Source organism: Sceloporus occidentalis, unplaced genomic scaffold (assembly GCF_023333645.1).
Source record: "Sceloporus occidentalis isolate IW3139 unplaced genomic scaffold, rSceOcc1.0.p SCAF_1, whole genome shotgun sequence".
NCBI classification, from domain to species: domain Eukaryota; kingdom Metazoa; phylum Chordata; class Lepidosauria; order Squamata; family Phrynosomatidae; genus Sceloporus; species Sceloporus occidentalis.
The window spans coordinates 89,148,120-89,171,707 of record NW_028316981.1 but is presented as its reverse complement, the minus strand read 5'-3'; the positions used below and the strand labels follow the sequence as shown (position 1 = coordinate 89,171,707).

General features: G+C 42.0%; 1 protein-coding gene and 1 long non-coding RNA gene across 14 annotated transcripts in view; one reads left to right on the top strand and one right to left on the bottom strand.

The window, feature by feature from the left end:
• Positions 1 to 23,588, bottom strand: part of TNIP1 (TNFAIP3 interacting protein 1) — an 83,140-nt gene that overhangs the window by 36,542 nt on the left and 23,010 nt on the right. For 6 of the 13 annotated variants that reach the window (XM_089528352.1, XM_089528420.1, XM_089528377.1 and 3 more), the window contains exons 2-5: positions 17,818 to 17,991; positions 14,448 to 14,570; positions 12,028 to 12,116; positions 10,218 to 10,289 (exon numbers count right to left, since the gene is read on the bottom strand). In XM_089528352.1, coding sequence (XP_089384478.1) covers positions 10,218 to 10,289; positions 12,028 to 12,116; positions 14,448 to 14,570; positions 17,818 to 17,956 — 423 coding nt within the window. In that variant the 5' untranslated portion in view covers positions 17,957 to 17,991. Of the gene's footprint in view, positions 1 to 10,217; positions 10,290 to 12,027; positions 12,117 to 14,447; positions 14,571 to 17,817; positions 17,992 to 23,588 lie in introns of those variants that run through there. The other 7 variants (XM_089528370.1, XM_089528382.1, XM_089528425.1 and 4 more) reach the window with 5 other exon arrangements.
• Positions 6,556 to 8,172, top strand: LOC149321782 (uncharacterized). Its single transcript, XR_016281606.1, has 3 exons — positions 6,556 to 6,896; positions 7,122 to 7,209; positions 8,116 to 8,172. It is a non-coding gene; the product is annotated as an uncharacterized LOC149321782 (long non-coding RNA).

Sequence of the window (23,588 nt, the reverse complement as noted above, 5' to 3'; positions counted from 1 at the left end):
ATCCCATATTATCTATGGGTCATGGGGATCCTTTTTCATAAATATCCAAAAATGGTCAATATTTTCAAAGATTGGGGTATGGAGGGCATGGCAACAGAAGATGGCACTCTGAGGTTTCATTAATATATGCAGCCCCAATTCCATTGCTCACCTCTGTCACAGATCCCATGCCTACCCTGAAAAGAAGACATTTTCTTAGAATCCAGCATGGAAACATATTCCTTGAATTACAAATGGACATTAAATTCTCTTGACTTTGAAAATCTCCCAGTGACCGCATGGCCAAAGGGGGAGGTGCCAGTCCGCAAACAGCCCTTTCTATAATCCAAACATAGACCAGATACAGAAAATGCAGGCCTATGACTAACATCTTCACTTTTTTTTCTTCTTTGCCTGATGAAGCCAGTGTGACTTCAAAAGCTTGCAACGTGCAATTGTGCATTTTGGTTGGCCCAATAAAGATATCATTGTTTGGATGTTATTGGATTAGCTATATGGCCAACATGGCTATCCCTATATGTTTTTGTACAATGTAAACATGTTAAAGAAAGTCAGTGTGGCATAGTGTTTTGAGCGTTGGACTATGACTCTGGAGACCTGGGTTCAGTTCCCGCTCAGCCATGAAATCCAATGGGTGACCTCTCAGCCTCAGGGGAAGGCAACAATAAACCTCCTCTGAACAAATGTTGCCAAGAAAACACCATGATAGCTTCACCTTAGGGGCGCCATACATTGGAAACGACTTGAAGGCACACAACACACACATGAACATGTTAAAACATATTCCTAATTTCAACTAAAAGCCAATAATGGGTTAATAATCTTTATGTTTCTCACACTTAATCAAATGATTATTCTAAATCTAATGAACATTCTGACTTCTAACCTCTTCCAAATATATCACTCTACAGATAAGACTTGTTATTTTCCAGTTACAACATAGGTGCCAACCAACTTAATACCTTAAAATCCTTGAACTCCTTTGCTATCTCTCTAATTTACCACATTTTAAAACCCTCTCTTAGCATTTAATATTTTGAGCAGCATCCTTGTGTACTAATTTATTTTTGACAGATTATACACCTAGCATCAGATAATAAAAGACTATGTACATTATTTCAAAACCAAACAAGTCCCAGCCTTTATGTTATTTTTTATACTTATACTTTTTCTTTTGGAATTTCAGCAATTGCACTAGTTGAGCATAATTCTCCCAAATCAAAAAAAACTGTGATATATGTACTGTGCCATTAATCTGAGGCACTATATCTCTTTCCATGTTCTTCCTGGGCCTGCTGCCCTCAGTCATCAATCTTCTGCCCTTTTGCAATTCCTCTGATCTCCAAAGTCAATCTTCTCTACTGTAGAAGTCATTGCTTTCAATAGGTTTAATCAGCACCTTGTTCTTCCATCCAATGTTGACTTTCCATCTCAAAAACATTTCTCAAGTCCCTTTTCAAACTGTATTATGATTCTTCTTCTCTTCTCTCTTATCTGTAGATGAACAGCTACATCCCATCACCATCCTTTTCAGAGACAGTGTTTTCAGGTTGATCTTCTACATGTTTATTTATCTTACACACTCCAGCAATATCCATCTCCATTTCCTAAAAATGCTAATCTATTTCCCTTTTTGTTGATCTCTGGGTTAGCTCTTCCTTGCATGATCTCACAGACTCAAATAACTCTAAACTGTTTCTCCCAAGCCTTTCAGGGTGACAGGGGCCACAGAAAGGGAGCACTCCTTTCCCTTGAGTCCCTGCTGCCCTGAAATGCTGCAGGGACCTTTCTCCCAAGCCTTTCAGGGTGGCAGGGGCCAGAGGAAGGGAGTGATTCTTTCGCCTGAGTTCCTGCCACCCTTGAGGGATGCTTTCCAGGGTGGCAGAGGTGGAGGAAAGGAGCATTCCTATTCCCTCACCCCTCCCACCCTGGAAATGACTGACATGTGGGGGGAGGATTATTCACGGTTTTTCCACATTTGCAGGGGTCTTGACCCCCTAACCCCTGTGAATGTGGAAAGAAGACTGTAGTCAAAAACTATACTCCAGCAGCAATTCTGCCTTTGCCAAACAGCCAGTCTTATCTGTTATTTCGTTGGGAAAAGGACAATGTGTCTGTTTGCCAAAACAATGTCCAACCCCACAAGAAGTCTTAATCTTTTAAAAGTTATCTAAGATATTTCTTCCAAGAATAAAAAAGGGGGAGAAATCCACTTTTGAACGTTAAACCCTTTGTCTATTCAAATGGTTACATTACCATCTAGTTAAACACTTTGCGTGCTCAGTAACAATTTATGAAGTGTATAAAATGATCATTCCGTTCATTCTTCTTGATAGAAAAACGACTCTACTCACAGAGGTAATACTGTCACTGAAGAATCAAAGATGTTTTAAATGTACCATATGTAAATTCTAGATGTTAGATGTAAATGCCAATTACAGAAAGTGTGGTGGCAGTTTTGCTTTTGGCAGCATGAGCTTCAAGGTAGCCCTTACACACACACACACACACACACACACACACACACACACACACACACACCAATTGCACTTGGCTGCTTGAATTTTTGAGGTCAGTGCAGGAACTGTGTAGGTAATCTTCCATTTTCCCCTTAATCCAGATAGAATTTCACCAGTCAGAATTCATTTCCGAACCAGGAATAACACCATCAAAGTCTCTTCTCAAACAAAGCCCTATGGAAATATGTTAGTTAACCATGCCAACAAGTATAAACATTGGCTTACCTGGTGAGATGTTTGTTTTAAGCGATGGAGACGAAGGCATCCTTGATGTATGGGTTAGACCCTGTGGCTCGCTCTAGGTCAGGCAGGAAGTAGACAAAACTTTAGAGGCGTGTCCACAGGATAGGACTAACCCCCAAAGCAAGTTTCAGTTAATGTAACAGCCTAGAGAAGGAAAGTTTCTAAGAACTCTCAAACAACTAAGAACCAAATTTTAGGGCATCTGAAAAAGACCCAGTAACCAAAAAACTGTAAACGTCCAATGTGACGAGAAAAAACACTAATGGTTGACCTCAAAAACTGGGTGCCAGGAGATCAAGACCAATCAGAGGGAGGGGAGGATGCCTTCGTCTCCATCGCTTAAAACAAACATCTCACCAGGTAAGCCAATGTTTATTTTTCCAGCGATGGAGAGAAGGCATCCTTGATGTATGGGATATGGCATAGCTCCCCAAAAATAAGGGTGGGTAGAAGGAGATTGAGTTAATGAGGTACTACAGCCTGTAGTACCCTTCTTCCAAAAGCCGCCTCAGATGACTGGAAGGAGTCCAGGCGGTAATGTCGGACAAAGGTAGATGTCGAGGACCATGTAGCTGCCCTGCAGATCTCTTCTAGAGAGACATTAGTGGAGAGTGCCGCCGAGGTTGAAGCACTACGTGTAGAATGAGCGAAAACAGTTCCAGGAAGAGGCTTTGTAGAATCTGTATAACACATGGATATGCAGGACCTGATCCATCGAGAAAGTGTAGAAACGGACACCTTTTTTCCCATGGAATTTTTGTGGAACGAGATAAAAAGGCTGTCAGTCAAACGGAACCTTTTAGTTCTATTAATATAAGTGCGGAGAGCCCTCCGAACATCCAGTGTATGCCAGGTCTTTTCCAAGTCTTTTTTGAGTTGAGGGCAAAAAGAAGGTAGGATGATATCTTGGGACCTGTGGAATGTAGAGTTTATCTTGGTTATAAACGTTGGATCTAGTCTTAGCAACACAGAGTCTTCTCTGAACACGCAGAGCTCTTTGCGTATGGACAGGGCGCCAAGTTCTGAGACTCTCTTGGCCGAGGTGATGGCTGTGAGGAATAGAACCTTCCAGGTAAGGAATTTTAAGTCTATGTCTTTTAGTGGTTCAAACGGAGCTTTGGTAAGAGCCGAAAGTACCTTGTGTAGGTCCCAGTTAGGGTATCTGTGTACTGTGGGAGGTCGGATGAGAGTGGCTGCTCGAAGAAACCTTCTGACATAGTAGTTGTTGGACAGTTTGTTAGCGTGTTTTTGAGGAAAAGCAGACGTGATGGCAGAGACCTGTCTTTTGAGAGTGTTGGGCTTAAGACCTTTATCAAGTCCTTCTTGGAGGTAAGAAAGTAGAGAGCTCACAGATGCCTTGAGTGGGTAAAGTTTGTTTAGCTTACACCAACGGGCAAATGATCTGAAAGAATATTCGTATATTCGTCTGGTGGAAGGTCGTCTAGCATTGATGATGGTGTCTATCACCCTAGACGTGAGCCCTTGTTTTATCATATTCTGGCGTTCAACCTCCAAGCGTGAAGGTTGAGCCAGGCTGGATCTGGATGGTGAAACTGACCCTGGGATAGAAGGTCTGGGCGAAGCGGGAGCTTGAGAGACTCTTGAGCCATTGTCAGGATCTCTGAGAACCATGGTCTTCTTGGCCAGTATGGGGCTATTAGAATTATTGTCGCTCTTTCTTTTCTTGCCTTTTTTAGGCACTTGTTGATCATGGACGTTGGAGGGAAGGCATATAGAATCCCGTCTGGCCATGGGGCATGTAGAGCGTCCATTTGTTCCGCTCCTTGAGTTAGGAACCGAGAGAAGAAGCGTGGCAGTTGATTGTTTATGGGCGATGCGAAGAGATCTACCAGGGGCGTTCCGAGCTTGTGTGTCACCATGTGAAAGACTTGGGGATGTAGCTGCCACTCTGACTGGTCTATGTCCTGTCTGCTGAGCCAGTCGGCTCTCGTATTTAGAGTCCCCTTGATGTGTTGTGATCTTATCGAGAGGAGATTTGTTTGTGACCACTTGAAAAGAAGCTCTGTCTCGCTCATTAGAGACTTTGATCTTGTGCCTCCTTGTCGATTTATGTGGGCTTTTGTTGACATGTTGTCTGTCCGAATCAACACTGGTTGTCCTTTGACCAGGGATGAGAATTGTAGAAGAGCCAGGCGCACCACTCTGAGTTCTAGGAGATTTATGTTGTGGCTTTGTTCTTGGACGGACCATCTTCCCTGTGTATAGGAGTTGTTGAGTGTGGCTCCCCAGCCCCGCAGACTGGCATCTGTCGTCAGTTGTAGTTCTTGAGGAGGCCAGAGTGGCCGACCTGTTTTGAGATTGGGAGAAGTCCACCAAAGGAGGGAGTGTCTGACTCTGTGAGGAAGTATCAGTCGTTTGTAGACCTTTGAGGATATGTGTTTTTGGTGAGGAAGGAAAAACCACTGAAGAGGCCTTGAGTGAAATCGGGCCCAGGGTGTGCAGTCTATCGTTGATATCATTAAGCCTTGTAATCTCGCCAGGAGTAAAAGGTTTGTCGAGTGAGAGCGGGACACGAGGTTGATGGTCTGACGAAGTTTGTTTATTCTTTCTGGTGAGAGGTATACCTTGCCGTGTAGGGTATCGATGATCGCCCCGAGGTGGAGAATATGTTGGCAAGGCTCTAGGTGGCTCTTCCCACGATTGACCAGAAAACCATGTCTTGTCAATGAGGATAGGACCAGATGGACATCCTGACGGCCTTGTTGGAGTGATGGTGAGCGAATTAAGATGTCGTCCAAATAAGGATGGACGTGGATTCCCTGTAGTCTCCAATGGGCCACCAGCGATATCATGATCTTTGTAAAAACCCGAGGAGCTGATGAGAGGCCAAATGGAAGGGCCTTGTATTGGTAATGGTTGTGGTGGTAGGAGAATCTCAGAAATCGGCGGAGAGGGTGAACAGGAACATGAAGGTAGGCTTGAGTTAAATCTAGAAAACAAAGAAAGTCGTGAGGTCTGATGGCCTCTAGGATGGTCTTTAGAGTTTCCATACGGAAACGACGTTTTCTGACAAATTTGTTGACCCATTTTAGGTCCAGTACAGCCCTCCATGACCCGTCCTTTTTTGGTACAATGAACAAAATAGAGTAGCAACCTTTGTATATTTCTGAAGATGGAACTTGTTCTATCGCTCCAATTTGTAGTAAGTGATCTATGGCTTGTAACATCAACTTGTGTTTTTTGTGACATTGAGACATCGGTGATGGAACAAAGTGGTCGTGAGGAAGGTTGTAAAAGTCTATCAGATAACCGTGTCTCAGTGTGGTGAGAACCCATTTGTCTGCAGTTGAGGCTTCCCAAATGTGGGCGAAGTGTAGAAGTCTGCCGCCTACTAGGTGTGGCGGCCAGACATTCTCTGGGGGAATTACGGTTTTGTTTGGAGATAGATGGCCCCTGTTGTTGGTTGGAAGAGTTGTTAGGCCTTCCGAATCCTCGGGAGTGGTATTGTTGTCGGCCATATGGCTTTCGGTCAGACCACTGATTTTTGTTGGACCTAGGGTCTCTGGAACGAAAGGAAGATTGATCGTTTTTGTATGAGCGAAAGGAACCCTGTCCCTGGCGAAAGGATCGCTTTTCATCTCTTTTGGGTAGTGAAGGTAAGGCTTTTTTATTGTCCTTGGTTTCTATGAGGACGGGTTCGAGTGCGTCTCCAAATAGTTTTTGTCCGCTGAAGGGGGCCATGGTGAGGTTTTGTTTGGACTTGGCATCAACCGTCCAATTTTTTAGCCAAATCTGTCTCCTTACTGGGACAGATGCTGCTAGAGCCCTGGCACTTAGTTGCATGATGTCAAGAGAAGCATCAGAAGAAAAAGCCAACACCTTGAGAAGTTTATTGATGCCCTGGCGTAATTTAATGTTGCCCTTAGGTACTTCTTGGATAAGGTCTCTAGCCCAAGTAAAAGCGGCCCTGGAGAGAATGGAGACAGTAGATGCAGCCCTGATGGCTGTGGAGGAGGCATCAAATGATTTTCTTAAGGCCGAATCGGCTCTTTTGTCTTCGTGGTTTTTTAGGGCATCGTCTCCATCTTTGCAGTAGACCGCGGACGTGGTCAAAGCTGCAACGGGAGCATCAACCAAGGGGACTTGGAGCTTTGACATGACCGATTGGGGAAGGTTATAAATTTTTTTGAATGATTGAGGATTTGGTCTGGCTGTGGCTGGCTTAGACCACTCTTCCCTAATAACCTTCATAAAATCTGAAGTAAAGGGGACCTCGATAGAAGGGGGCCCAGGTTGTGGGAAGGAGTCGCCCTTTCCCTGGGGAAGGTCTGTGTCTTGAGTTTGAGGGATGGTGGCATTTATAGGCAACTCAAGAGTTTTTATTGCTTTTTTCAACAGGATTTGAAAGTCCTCTTGGGGGAAAAGTCTGCTGGAGGAGGGTGTGGGATCTTCTCCATCATCATCATCAACAGATAATTCGTCAAGGGTGAGTAAGCCCTCTTCACTGTGAGATAATTTGTTTGAAAGGTCCTCTGCATCATCCTCATCATCAGAAGAATGCAGAATAATGGAGGCTTTGGGCTTTTTTGACTTGTGTTGTTGGCCAGTAGTTGGCGCTGGTCGCTTAGTTTTTGTCTTAGCAGAAGCTGCAGAGGAGCCCGGGAGACTTTTCCCGCCCTTTTTGTGAGGCTTAATGGCAGTTTCCCTGGGGGTGAATTTTCCCCTTTCAGAGGGAGGGATGGAATCCAGGGAAGAGTGTGCAACTGGAGAGGAGGAAGAGGAAGACCTTGTCCTGGTTGGGGCTCTCTGGGCAGAGGCAGGGATGCACTGGACTGGAGCTGGCTGAGAGGTAGGGAGGGAAGGCTGTCTCCGGTGGTCTGAAATGGTGCCAGTCATCCCCAGAGAGAGGGGAAGGGCTGCAGGACAGGGCTGTTGGCCAGATAAAGCTGCAGCTTGGAAAGAGATGAGGGAAGCAATTATGGAGGAGAGCTCCGGTGGCAATGCTTGCAGCGGGGGGGCCAGTCGGGTGGGGGTAGTACTCACACCCTGTTCTGAGTCCTCCAATGTGGCCTGGGTCCGGTCCTTTTGCTGGAGGGTGCAGTGGGGCCCCTGTAGGTTCGGAGACGAGGGTTCTCCCTCCTCCGACCTGGCCCTGGCCGTCCTAGCAGCAGGCTCTTTGTCTTCATAGGGGCTGAGAGAGTGACTGGGTTGCTCTCTAGCCAAGTTCAGGGAATCACAGGACATGCCTGGGCTGTCCTCCTGATCCCCAGCCCCTGACATCGTTGTTGGTCCCCTGGCAGTCCAAAGAGACAGGAGAGGGGACAGATAGGAGGCAGAGGCAAAAGGAACAGGAGAGAAATAAAGTTGTTGTTGTTGTTTTTGTTGTTGAAAGAAATAGAGGAGGAAAAGCAGCAGAGCTGATCTGAAAGCGTCTGACCAGAGCAGAGGCAGAAGCGAAACTGAAACTTGCTTTGGGGGTTAGTCCTATCCTGTGGACACGCCTCTAAAGTTTTGTCTACTTCCTGCCTGACCTAGAGCGAGCCACAGGGTCTAACCCATACATCAAGGATGCCTTCTCTCCATCGCTGGAAAACCATGCGGTTGTTTCTCTACTGAAAGACAGCTAGTGCACCTCACTAGAACATGCCTACAGCCGCTCGCTTGGTGCATTTGCCACAGCAGAGAGAAGGAAGCAAGGCCCTCTGTAGTGGTGACAAAAGCTATTCTAGTGGTGGGATTAATGGTTGGGATTCAATGTCCTTCACACTACATGATATGAGACAGGAGTCTCAACCTAATAGAAAGGTATGTCCTGGATGGGACTGAAATCTTGCTAACAGGAGGGTGAGGGGGGCCAGTTTGGCTGATTTTGTGATTTAATACAGCCCCTCCTCACTTCCAAAGGATTTTCAGGTTGCCAGGGAAAGCAGAACATAATGTGAGAACTGCCTCCTCACTTTCTACTGGGAGTGTTTGTAAGAAGGAAACTCCTCAGGAAGGGTGGCACATACCCACTGGTGTGAATAAACAGGATACTTTTGGATATCAATTAAGATAAGTAAGTTTTGTTCAGTTTAGTACTCTCCAAATAGGATAGGGTGTCAATGGGCGATGGGAGCTATAGGCCAAAAGACTTGGAGTGCACCTGGTTGTGGAAGACTGAGATTCAATAGGTTCAAGAAGTGAACAGAATAGCAGATCTCATACTCATTCATGATATGAAAAAACTCTGAAAACTTAGTACTTGAGGCAACTGCTGAAAACACACAATACTTCAGGCATAGAGCAACATCCCATTTTAAGAATTCTGGACAATTACTTCACAAAGGGTTTTCCCCGCCCCTATCCTGAGAAGTGTCAATGAGTCCTATCTGACACATACAGTAAGTATTCTGTGCTATTCTGCTGGCTCACTGCCCAGGCAGAGATAGCTTGGGACAAAGTAGTAGCTAGCCAGCATGCAGCTTTGCATAAAAGAACATGAAGAAATTTTAAAAGGTGGAGGGGGGAGCCCTCCTGACTCTCACATTTTCCATTTAGTCTTCTCACATTTTCTGTTACCTAGTTCCCATTAGCCTGTTACAGGAAAGAGGCCAAGTGAAAAAAAAAATCTTACAGCACATGCAACAATTGTGTGGTTATAGCATCTCTGGGTGGCAGCTCACCACTGACAAAGTTGACTCAGCTGGTGGTCCAGCTAAAGACCTAGAGACCATTCCAATTCAAATGGCAGTTCTCAACCCCCCTGAGAACGGCACAGACCCCTTTGAGAACTTTACACAGGCTATGGGCCCTCTGCACAGAACATGGAGAAAATGACGACTGTGCTTATTTATTTGTTTGGTTTGTATGCTGCCTTCCTTCAGAAAGGGACCCATGGCAGCTCTGTAAAGTAGCATCCCAGGCCAAACTAGATGAGTGTTGAGAATGAAAGTTGACCGAACAAAATATTTCCCATCCACCTAACCATCCACCCACAAAGACAATTTTCACTGTAAGAGGGAAAAAACAGAAGTGGGGAGGGGATCAATTTTTTATGTCTGATTCATTAACTTCCCTGCAGCCGATTCATGGACTAAGATAAAGAAAAGCCATTCAACTTATGGAGATGTTTTCCCCATTTTATAAACAACAACAACAGTGGAATGTATCAATCTGGAGGAGCAGATTTGGTCCTTGATTCAGTAAACTGGCTTGAGTCCCATTCTTGGGGAGAAAGCAAGATAAAAATAGAAGTGATTGATTGATTGCCTCGATCACTGCTGAATATTAGACTGCAAGACCTCCAGGGCAGCAGCCTATCCTTTGCTTATGCAATACCAATTAAGTCTGCTGGTTTATTCAGCTTTCTCCCTCTGGATGGTTCCCTGCCTACTTGTCCTCATTCTCATCTGTAAAATCACAAAACACTGCATAAAACTGAGCACATAACATTTCTTTTTTCTTTTTGTATGTTAACATAAAGGATATATACATTTTAAAAGATTAACTTACAGATTTCCTGCTGCTGTCCTGGGAAGACCTCTTATCATCAGCTCCCACAATTTCAAACTCAGATGAAGAGCCCTATAGATGTGTTTTAAAAAACAAAAGAAAAAGACTCAAATATCCTAAATACTGCTGGTTTTCCTCCAAACAAAACTAGTGGGAACTATAATTAATTAATTTGTTTTACTTAGTTTAACCTAAACACTTTTGTTTTATTTAGGCTACATGTGCTGGGGATCAAATTGAAGAGAAACAGGTGAAGAAAATATAAACTGCAAAAATATGTTGGAGTAAATCACCACCTCCTTTTTTCAGTCAGTCATGTCTTCCCTCAATAAGACTATAAGACAGGGATGGATATCATATGGCCCACAACATGTATATAGCTCCTAAAGCCATTTTTGCATTCCAAAAGCATTCCCCTCACATTTTCCCAATAAACTGAAAAAAATGACTCTTGTGACTCATCCTAATGGATGACGTCTCTAGTGGGCACAATTCTCTTCTAGACTAAGAAACAACCTCCCTCAACATCTTGTTTTAGCACTATCTTCTATTAATGTTATGTGCCTTCAAGCTGTTTCTGACTTATATTTGATCCTAAGATGAATCTATCATAGGGTTTTCTTGGCAAGATTTGTTCAGTGGGAGTTTGCTTTTGCCTTCCTCCAAGGCTGAGAAAGTGTGAATTGCCAAAGGTCACCCAGTGGGTTTTCATGGCTGAGTGGCAATTCAAATCCTAGTCTCCAGTGTCATAGTCAACGCACAAACCATGACAACACACTGGATCTGCCTTGGGGGAAATAAGCTTATTTTTTTAAAAGAACAGGAATTGCCTCCTAGTTACTTCTGATTTTGTGGGATGGTTTTAGTGCCTGTATAGAAAATGGCCCCCATACTGTTCAAAGTTTCTCACTCCAAGTATAAACTGTAAGAAGAATAAGCTGCTTATGTAATCTGTCTCACATTTCCTCATCCTGGTTTTTCCATATTTTTTCCACAACTGACAATTCAAATAGCATATCACACCGAGGCCATCCAATCCTCACTAAGCTATTTTCTTTTAAAGGATGTGCTTTGTGTACTACTTCAAACCTTAGAATTTCCCAAAGATATGACAATACCTCTCCTTATTTTTGAACAGCTCAGTTTTGGTTCCAAACCTTTCAATGCAGAGCATTGAGTCCAGTCTTAGAGAAAGGAATTTTATCCTTCATTAGACTGAACTGAAGTTTTAAGCTGTTGCATGGAAAGCTACTATTTGGCAATATAAGGCAGATCTTCACTGTTTTCTTTGAGCTGGTGCCTACTTTAGAGATCTAAAAAGATCCAGTGGGCAATATTGCAACATTTTAGCCACTCAAAGAGAACAGTGAAGATCTGCCTTATATTGCCAAATAGTAGCTTTCCATGCTACGAAGTAAGATGGAGCTCCAGTGTTATTAAATAATATCTAAAATCAAAGAGCCAGTTTATTATTTGTTAAAACAAAATGATGGGCAAAGAGTCATTCCCCTTGTGACAAATGCCATCTAATGGAGCATGGCAATACAGGGACAACATATCAGATCCTTTAGCATATCACAGATCTGTACGATTTTAGCAAATGCAGTATGGATGATGAGGGAAAGACATAGTCTGTAACTTCAGTGTTACCACTGAATGGCTCTAGTCAAGTCATTTTTTGACCTCAGTTTTGCACCTGTAAAATGATATCCATAAATGATCCACATCTCAGAATAGTTGGATGGGGAAAGATGGGGAAATTAGCTGGTCATTAAGACTTCTAGAGCCGCTTGTAGCAAATATTTCTTACACTGGAAGATGGCTTCTGTGTGGCTTTTTCCATTTCCTTCTTATCTTCATCCGGAACGTCTGAGGAAGAACAAAGTTCTGGGATCTCTCCTGTAAAGGAAGTGCTTTCAGTGAACATTTTAAGTGCATGCCCCACCTTCCTGTGTTTTCACACACTTTCTTCTCATCTCAAAGAAGTGATTTTTGCAGCAAAAAGATAAAGGCAGAAGACCTTTGTAGTGAAAATAACCTGATATAGAAGAAATCCATATGCACTGCCTTAAGCTCACCAGAGGAAAGACAGGGTGAGGGGAAAACTATAACAAATAAACAAATAAATACATGGAAAAGAAATGGACAGCAAAGAGAAGGTAAATAATAGATGGTGCAGCAGGATTTGAGTTCTAATCACCTACATTACAGGAAATAGATTCTGGGATGTTTCTAGCAGAAAACTCAACCTTCAGATAACCACTATTAGCTTCTTGTACTCAACTGACATGACTAAAAAAAATTCAATATTTTAATTTGTATTAAAACAAACTAATACATCAAAAAGTCTAAAACAGTGGTTCCCAAACTGTCCCATAAGCCTCAGCCATGTTGGCCAATAGTCTGGGATTCTGGGAGCTGACGTCCAAAATCCCTTACAACAAAAATGAGAATAGTACTATATTAGAATAATCAAGAAAACAGACACACAAAAATTAAGAAAGCTGTTGTAGTTAAAGATTCCAGGAACATGAAAGACTGCATGCAGTCTATACTATGCACACTTACTTGGGAGTACACTACACTGAACACATGGAGGGGACACACTGTACTTATAAGAGTCTTGACACTGAAGGATGACTAAATGATAATAGAAAGAAGGATTTGCCCTCCCATTGACTGTGATCTCAAGTATAAGATAGTGATCAACTGACTGGAGAAACCTGATCAAAGAAGGAAGTGGAATATCCTCTGCTCAATGTCCTAGGGAAACATCTAATCTTATTTTCAGTGTTGTCTCACTGAGCTAAAGATGGGATTACCTCCTGGTGATGGAAAATGGGACAGGGGAGCTTGCAGCAATGGTGATTTGGTGAAACCTCTAATCCATGTTGAGCACTTGCTGTAAGGTATGTATTAAATGTACAAATCAAGTGTGCCCTCCAGATATTGTTAGAATGCAACTCCTATCAGTACTAGCTAGCATAGTCAACAGTAAGGAAGACTGGGATTTGCTGTCCAACAACATCTGTTTCATATTTCTGGCACTGACTGATTGCTGGTTTTTTTCCTTCTTCTTACAAGTGAAACTAAATACACACATACACTATGGTTAAAACTTCAGTAGGGACTTCAGAGAGCCAGCATAGAGTAGTGGTTTGGGCAAAAAGTTCAAGGTTCAAATCGGGCCATGAAAATCCACTGGGTGACCCTGGGCAAGTCACACTCCCTCAGCCTGAGAGGAAGGCAAAGTCAAACTCCTTCTGAACAAATCTTACCAAGAAAACCTATGACAGGTTTGTCTTAAGATTTCCATAAAACAGAAACAACTTGAAGGCACACAAATAAAGCTGCTTTGAGGGGTTTAGGCCACAGAAAGCTGCCTTTTATCAATTCAGACTACTCATCCCTCTACAATGCAGTATCTCTATTCTGGCTGGCACAGCTTTCTAGGAGAGGCATTTCCCATCATAAATCATCACCTGCTGCCTGAAATCCTTTTAACTGGAGAGGTAAAAGATTAAACCCAGGACCTCTGTACGTAAAACATATATTCTACAGATTACCTATAGTCCTTATCTCAACTGAGAAGATGTGAACTCCACGGAAAACCTCTTAAATTAGAACTAGCTTTGCTCATTCTAAGCAGAGCTCAGAAAAGTTGCTTTTCTCATAATATCCCCCAACCAGCATAACCACTGAAACTGTAATCCAAGCACATAATGTTTTCAAGCTCTACTTAGAACAAATAAAACTAAGATTGTACTCTAGGTTTACACGTTTTTCAATAATGATTTACTCTTTTTCATGTAGACACAGTGTGTCTATTTTAAAAAATTAACGCAGCATGGCATATCTGTGACAGACATTGTTGCCCATACAGATGCCTCCCTTCACACAATTTCAATTCTTCTTTTTCCCAAATACAGTCACCCCTTTGTATCCATGGATACTGCAGATTCAACCACCCACATCTTGAAATGTATGCATGCAGTTAGTCTCAAAGGTGTGACAAAATCCCCTTACAGATATTCCAGACTAACATGGCTATGTCTCTAAATTCTACCATTATACTATGCCACTGTGTACAATGGGATTTGAGCATCCACTGATTTTGGTACCCAGAAAGGATTCTAGAAACAAACTCCACTGTATAACTCTCCCCAACCTCACCTTGCAAAGAAATACACATTGCCAAAATACTAGCGGATGTGCACTAGTTGTGCATACCTGCTAATTCAGTAAGTTTTTCAAGAGAGGAGGTTGACCTGAGAATTTCATTGTCCTTCACTAGATTCTCCACCTTCTGTCGTAATCTGGATGCTTCTAACTGAGATTCTTCCAACAGCTCCCCTGGAAAACAACAAGGGCATGACTTAACATACCTTTCTTTCCATCAATACAACTGTCAGATCCATCAACAGCTTAACATCCTATCTTTAACTTCTCAGAATGTCATTTCCAATGACTGCATTATATGTTATTGGCCCTTTTCCTATCTCCTCATAAAGAAAAAGAATGTGTGCATCAGTTTTCCTCAGCAGTGAAAGGGAAGGCTGTAAATGCACTGGACTACCATCTTCTCCCACCAACAAGGGTAGTCCAACATACCTGGAGGGACTTTTGCTACATACTGCTGTGTATGAAGCACAGTAGTCAAATGAACTTATGCACCAGTGTTCAGAGCAGACAAATAAGACACAAAGGGATCTTAGTGCCGCAGCACAATTTTACTTTACATGCCTAATTCAGATTTAACACCAACCTTTTTTCTTTTCTTTCTTGGCTTGCTAAGCTATAAATCACTATAAAAATTTTTAAAGGAAACCACTCACACAGAATTAAGCTCCAAACCATTAAACTAACTGGACACAGTCCAACTCATTTAGTAGTTAATATGCATTGATAAAAGCTTTGGGAGACACAAAGAAAATGCAGCCTTAGGCCAGACAATATGAATAATTATCTACTTTTTAAAAAGCTTTAATAAAAGTAAAGTAATTGATTTGAGTGTTGGACTGTGATTCTGGAGACCAGAGTTTGAAAATTCTTGCTCAGCCATGTAAACCTACTGGACAAGTCACAATCTCTCAGCCTCAGAGGATGGCAATGGTAAACCCTCTCTGAAGAAACTTGCCAAAAACAAAACAAAACCTCATGTCACCTTAGAGTCACCATAGGTCAGAAATTGCTTGAAGGTATACAACAACAACAACATTAATAACAACTAATAATGTGCCTCTCATCTTAAATACAATTGATCCAAAACATAAGCACAGAAGCTGGAAGAAACACTGTTGAGACAAACATTGCTGAGATGGAATAAGCTATTAAGGAGTATCTCACAGTTTAAGAAGGCTTATGCATAGATTTCTGGAAGCAATAAATGATTCATCATGTCATACTACAACTTTGTGGCTCAGTCTAGCTGTGCTGTTTGGAGAATTTTGGAAGTTAAAAAGTTCAAAAAAGTAGTTTTTTCAAGCTATGAAAATCCAGCACTTTATATGAGCAGCACTGTTGAAAAGTCCTTATCTCTATTGATGTTAATAGCTGCCATAACATAGACAAAAGTTCCCATCCAATGAACACCCAACAGGTATGCAAGAGTCTATGTATCTGGGCTGGAAGATTTTGGGGTTCGAGGGATCTACTTTGTAGGATAGCATGTACATTTCTATACCACTTATCAAGGAACTCAACACCAATCTGTAAGCTAATTGACCCCAACAAGCTGAGGTACTTCGTCAACCTACAAAAGGATGGCTGAGTCAACCTTGGAGCTCCATGGGATCGAATTCACAATCTTGTGGCTGCAGTACAATCATTTTAACCACTACACCACCAGGGCTCTTTGTGTGTATCTTTTTGCAAAAACTCCGAAATCCACTAATCAAGAGACCATTAAAAATTTGTGGCTGGAGTGGGAGAAATGGAGTGAGTTACCTACTGCTCATTACAAGCCATCATACATTGTCTTCAAAAATGCCAACCAACACCAGAAATTCCCCTGAATCAGGAATTCCAACAGAAAGCTTTTAATTTGGTCAGTACAGCAGTAAAGATGTGAGCAACTACATCCATTTAATACTTCCATTTTTACTGGTGAGGCCCCTGTAATTTGTAGAATATCCAAGTTTATTTACAAAAACAAACTAAACAAAAAAACAAATACAACACAGAATTATTTAATTATAAAAACCATAATTTCACTTTGGCTTTCTATTATTACAAATCCTTTGTCAATCTACTCCTAATCAACCTGAACTATCTTCTCCCTTCACCTGATGGGAACATACACTGGAGACAACCTTTTGAGACCCCAGGAAACAGCAGTATCATGACGCATCAGCACAGAGCAGGGCTTTTTACTGAAGCAATAGAGGAAGCAGCCCTTAGGCAGCTTTCATGGAAATGCTTAGATCAGCAATTCTCAACCTGTGGATCGCGACCCCTTTGGAGGTCGAACAGCCTTTCATAGGGGTCGCCTAAGACCATTGGAAAACAGTAGCAAAATTACTGTTATGAAGTAGCAACAAAAATAGTGTTATGGTTGGGGGTCACCCAAACATGAGGAACTGTATTACAGGGTCGCAGCATTAAAAAGGCTGAGAACCACTAGCTTAGATGCAATTAATCCTCTAGCTCAGGGGTTTCCAACATGTGTTCTGAGGAGCCCTTAGGGCTTTGCATGCACTTCCCAGGTGCTCCACAGCCACGCCAGGAAAATGAAAGAAATAAAAATTGAATGAAATTAAAGAAGAGGAATATGTTCTTATAAATACTCCTAAACACCATTAACTTGTAAGACGTAGGGTAGGCCTCTTAGGGGCTCCACCACAGAAATAAGGGCTCTGCACGTCAAAAAGGTTGGGAACCCCTGCTCTAACTATTCATGCAATGGACCCTGGGATGGTTGGTTCTGCCCCCGCACACACACACCTGTGGATGGGAAAATTTGGATAGTCATACCTATATTATTCAGTGGGCAGTAACATGTCCCTGTCCACACATGCACATGTCCACACATTTGTGTGCATGTACCACCACTGAATAATATGGGGTGTGGCAATCCATGGGCAGTCAATTATCTGAATTGCCAGCCTGCCAGTAAGGTGAACCAAAATATTAACACTTTTAATCTTCAGCCGGCCCTTCTTATACACAGATTTTTTATACACGGATTCAAGCATCCACGGTTTGAAAATGTTCGAAAAAAGTATAAATTTAAAATATCAAACCTTGATTTTCCATTTTTTATAAGGGACACCATTTTGCTACAGTATGTCATTATATTTAATGGGACTTGAGAATCCATGGATTTTGTTATACACGGGGGATCCTGGAACCAAACCCCAGCATATAACAAGGGTCCACTGTACAAGTATCTGGCCTGACCACTACAGAAACAGCTTGTTCCATAGGGAAGAACATCTGCTGTAATAAATGAGCTTTCAAGGTATGCCTGATATTGGTGGATTTAACGCTAAAGAATTTAAAAAGCAAGTTTCTTGCAATTTGTCACAAAGGCTAGAATTTCACAGATGCCCACAACCACCAAGAGACAATTGGTAATATTCCACTTTCATCTTGTCCTCACCGTTACCTAGAGATTTAATCCCCTGCATCTTCTCTTTCAGCTTGGTATTTTCTTCTACCAGATGCTTAAAGGCAGCAGATTCTTCTTCGTAGGTCCGCCCACCAGGGTCATAGATACGATAAGGCCCCTTGCCTTCCATGGTTGTTTAATTACCCAATTTCCAGATACCCGCACCTGAAACAAAAGGTCAAAAGGTTAGCCTTTCCAGAGCAAGCCACATAAATTGGTGAGAACAACTAGACATCTGACAAAAATGAGGCAAACATCCTCATCTACATCTCGTATTTTAGTGTTTCTTTTCAAGCATACAGAGACCACAGTTTCCAGAACTATTTTTTTTAATTTTTATTGGTTTACAGATATGATATAGTTTCCAGAACTATTAACCATAAACCAGTGTATACTTAAATGTTTTTAATTTCTTAATTAACATCTTAGGAATACACAGAACAATCATGTACACTGTGATCACCTTGTTTTGCAAGCTCCCTGAATTGGACATTTGACATTTCTCCTGGACATTTGACTGCCCTCTGTACAAGATAAATGCCTGAATCATATTTTGATGCACATTCAAATTCAACTGCATAGGAAGCTACCTTATAATGAACTAAAGCATTGGTCCATCTAGTCCAGCAGGAGTGGCTTTCCCGGGCTCTAAGCAGGATTTTCTTCCTAGCCCTATATGAAGATTCCTGGTATTAATCAATGGTTTCCTATCCAAGTTATTATCTTGGCATGCCCCTACTTCGCCTGCAAAATCAGACAAGGCCAGGTGTGTCTGGAATGGTATGGTGTTCAAAGAGTTGGTTTAAGGCTTTAGAGTGAGGGCAATCTGCACTCATACGCAGCCAGGGAGGACAACTGTGCAAGGGGGATGGTGACCAATTTTTGCTTTTGCAACCCCTTCCCAAAGGCCCCATCTATGCTTCCTGACACAATGGACATGGTGCCATGTCACTCTGGACTGATTTGGTGCCAAATAGGCAAGTTATGGGGAGAAGACAAACCACTACACTGGTACATGGTTTCAGTGTTTGGTTGAGAAAGATGCCTGAAAATTGTGTTAAGTTTTTTTCTTTTTAATGGGGAACCCAAGAAACCATGGGGGCTGCAAAAATGGGATATGGGGGCTTCATGTAGCCCATGCACCACACTTTCTCTATCCTTGATGTACTCAAAACTAATTGGTTCTGTTACTACACATCCCCTCCTTATGATCCCTAACTGATTAGGATCAGAAGGACAGAGAAGCTACTCTTTAGAAACTGCTGTGGAGCAGTAGCAGATTATGGAAGCAAAGGCAGCAAAATAGAGACAATTACTTTTTGGATTCTAAATTCCAAGTTTTGCTCCAGTAGATAAACAAACAAAAATTCACACTCAGAAAGAAAAGGAAGATAAGCTTTTTCTTGCTTTGCTTTTTGCCCCCCTTGAAATCATACTTTCAAAAAACAATAATTAACTGCAGCTCTGCACAACTTTCCAGGCCTAGGAAAACAGTAGATTTCAAAAAGGTAGCATGATTAACATGTTATCACACCAGATGTTTTATTACACTTGAACAGTAGCAAGAGGTCACAGCTTTTTAGGTTCACACTGAGCCTGCAGCATCAGGAAAATAAGGCAGGAGCTATTCAAAAGATAATCAAGGTGTTTCATTTTTATAAAGCTAGATAGTGGCACATGATAATCCTTGTTCTCAGCAACCTTGGCAGTAGGACTAACGTCTCCTGGGGAGAATGTCTCTGCCTCCCTACTGAGGTTTTCCCATGCACTGGGAACCATAGTTGTACAGAATACAAATGTGAGCATTCCCACATCTGGTGTAGCTCCAGTTTTCTCACAACACTTTCAGACTGTGTTGTGAGACTTTCACAACACCATAAAGCAGATATTCATGTAGTCATCCAGGTGCAATGCCCAGCATCTCTGGCTAATGGTTATGAATTCTGAGAACTGAAGTTTCACAAGATCCAGAGGGCTGCACAATTTTCAACCTTGCTGAAAAACAATGGTAGTTAACTCCCTTATGCTTGTGATTAATTCAGTGGTAGCATGAAGAAAGCTTCACTGCAGAGGACGAGACCTGTGTGCTCCATTTTCTTAATGTTTACAGCCCAGTCCTTTACAATCTGACTGTGACATTAGAACAGATCAATTGATGGTCATGTCAACTTCATCCCTGAAGAGGGAGCATGTAGTAGCAAGAGAAAAATCTAGCAATGCTTTTTTTTTTTTAAAAGTACAGTCGGCCCTTCTTATACATGGATTTTTTATACACAGATTCAAGCATCCAGTATTAATTTCAAATATCAAACCTTTATTTTCCATTTTTTATAAGGGATACCATTTTGTTATGTCATTATATTTAATGGGACTTGAGCATACACAGATTTTTTTTATACACGGGGGATCTTAGAACCAAACCCCAGCTTATAACAAGGGTCCACTGTATACGAGAAAAAGATTTACAGAGAGCAAGTCTTAACATTAAAAGCGGGGGAAGGGGGAGAACAGCTTGCTGTGATCTCTTGATGAGAAACAAGAAATACCCTCATATTTTATTTTATTTTCTCCTCCCTTTTATTTTCAAAGAGCTACATGTGTTTTGTGTAGATGTACAAATAAGCAGCTATGCTGTCACACAAAGAGGAAAAGTACAATATACAAAACAAGTACCGTGGGCCCTTGCTATCCACTGGGGTTTGGTTCCAGGACTCCCGGTGAATAACAATATCTATGGTTGCTCAAGTCTCATTCAATCCAATGGCATAACAAAATGGTGTCTCTTATACAAAATGGAAAATTAAAGTTTGTTCTTTGGAATTTATGCTTTTTCAATATTTTCAAGCTAGGGATGCTTGAATCCACAGATAAAAAAATCTGTGGATAAGGAGGGACGACTGTACTAAACTGCTTAAGATATATGAATAGGGAAGTGTATTTATTTATTTAATCTAAGCAATTCAGGATGTTCAAACAGTTCCACTAAGAGGTGGACGTTTCTACTGATGTAGCATTATTTGTTAATTGGCTTTGTCTTCTTTCTGGCTATTGTAAGGACTGGAACTTTAAGAAAAGTGGGAAGAAGATAGAAATAAAGATATGTACTGAAAGCATTAACAATGCCACAGTGCAATGCTTTAAGAACAATCTTGAAAGGTCTTTCAGAAATGCATTAAATGCAGGATAGGCAATGTGTAGCTTTCCATGGTTCTTGGAACACAACTTCCATTATCCTTCTCCAATGGTTATGCTGGCTCAGCCTGATGGGAACTCTAGTCCAATAGCATATGAAGGACAGCAAGTTGCCCACACCCTACATATGGTGTAGGTAATGTGGGCTGAGGAATTGTCCACCAGTTGTACCTCACATGATGAAGTAGAACATGGAAAGGTTCCTTTTTTGGACCAAAACCTCAAGAATTTCCCAGATAGCAAGCTGTGAGATGAATAATTTATTAATTGCACTACTAACAACTTTTTTCCTAGCCAACAAGTTCCCAAGCTTTGCTAATGAGAACTACTTTGCAACAGACACACTGTAGCACAAAGCCAAACTTTATTCTTGGATGCTGCATAAGGCATTCGCTCATCTCAGAAGTGCAAATAAGGCAGGGCTAGGAGCAAAATTAGAAAACATTGTGAATGGAATTCCTGCTGCCACTTGCTTCTAGGGAAAAATCCATTGCCAAATCCCAGTTGGAACACAGACTTGTTTTTCGTTTATGCAATCTTATATCATAAAACATTTTCATAGTTCAAACAACCAGTTCTGGTTCATCACTCAACAGCTACAGATAGCTGAGACTGTAGTTTTGGGTTCATGCATGTATGTTTTAAGGGCCATCTGAAGAGCACCTTCCCAGGCTCTGTTTTTGGGATTTTGGCAATCAATCAAATTATTCTTCTAGAGGATAGGGATATGACACTGGGAAAGGCTGAAGGCACCGAATGATACCTCTGGACAGCAAGAACTGGAACCTCAACAAATGTACAGTGCATAGGTGCTCTAAGAGAGACTAAGTTGGCAACACAGAAGATCTCCTCAGGATAAAGGGAGAAATGATACAAAAAAACATTAAAGTGTTTGTCTCAGGAAGTATGAGAGGAGAGGCAATCAAAAGATACATCTTCAGAAGCCTACTCCAGTGGTCCCCAAACTTTTTCAGGTTACCACCCACTTCCCTCTTGGGCAACAACCCTAGTGTTTACTCCTCGATATTAGGTTAACTGTTCTACTGCAAACTCACAACAATCAATCATGGTTGCTGCTCCCATTGCACATGGTCACTTTGGGTGCAGCAACTGAGCAGCTAGCTGACCAGCAACCAAAAAGCCTCTGGCATGTGCTAGTGTCATGGCAAAAGTCTGTGAAGGTGAGAGGCTTTTTGGGTGCTGCTCAGCTGACTGCTCAGTCGCTGTTCCCTTTGCACCCTGTCATCCTGCGAGCAGTAGGCAAGAAGCTTTTTGCCCATGCCAGCCTTATGGCAAAAAATGTCATGGGAAAGAGGCTTCTCAGTTAACGCTCAACCTGCTACTCAGTTGCTTCTCCTAAGTTGACCAGGTGCAAAGGGAGAAGTTTCTCCCTGGTAAGAAACAATTCTCGATCCTCCTTCGCTGGGGCAGAAAGAGGTGCGTTGAGCTTCCCACTTTTCTCCCCAGTGAGGAAGGACTCTCAATTTGACAGAGATGAAGGACTCTTTCAAATAATCAATCCTGGATAATCCTCCCCCCTTCCCCAGAGACATGCCTTTCCCACACAGCTTCAAGTTGTGTTCACACTGCAGGCAAACTTTGCCGCGCAGCTCAAGCACTTCCCAGTTTGCACAACCTGCCTGTTTCAGGATTCAGGAATGCTGGGGATTTTCCGGCTCAGAGTTGAAACTAGGTTGGATCCATGAACAGATCATTAATTAGATTTCTGGGGGTTAGGACAGAGGGGGAATTTCCCCCTTACAAAGAAAAAATTAAGATCAACTAGCCAAAGAGGCATTCTTTAAACATGGTTATTCTGCTGTTCGGGGAGATCTATCCCTAGAGACTGGCTTTTTACATTTTTACTGTGATTATCTTTTCATGGTTTTATTAACAGTGTTTCATTTTACAATTTTTAGATCTATTGTTCTGATGGCTTTTTGGCAAGAAGGGTGGTGGTACAGGTCCAGTTATGTTTGGCAGAATACTGAAGACATACAGCTTTTTCATAATATTGCTATGTTTACAAATATATCAAGGACAGATGTTAGAAGGGGAAAGATGAAGGCAGCAACCAGTCAGCTAGATGGTGAGGGATATTTGATCTTCCAAACATTAGCTGCCACAATCCCTTATTACTGCCTATGATGGATGGGGCTGATGGGAGATGTAGTCCCCCCATCTCTATAGCTGGAGGGTCCCCTATTCCTGTATTAGCTTTTAAGGTTATTAATTCTCCCAGCATTCCCTTATGACACCTCCTCTGTTTTCATTGGCTATGTGTCAGTTTCCAAAATGTTCTTCTCTAGCACCCTTCCCCCAAGCAGGAAATGTATGATCAGCATACTCATGTAAGATAATATCAATAATTCATTAAGAATGAGTCATTGTCTTTATCTGTTAGCTGTACAGAACATAAATATATATTAGGTATGGATCCATATTTTCTTCTTTCAGTGTCAAAGGGGAAAGAGCAACACAGGAAAGAAGGTGTACAGACTGCCACTTTGTGCCAGCTTGGACCTTCAGTGAGGGCTGAGCATTTACACGCTCAAAGCCCTTGTGCCGGC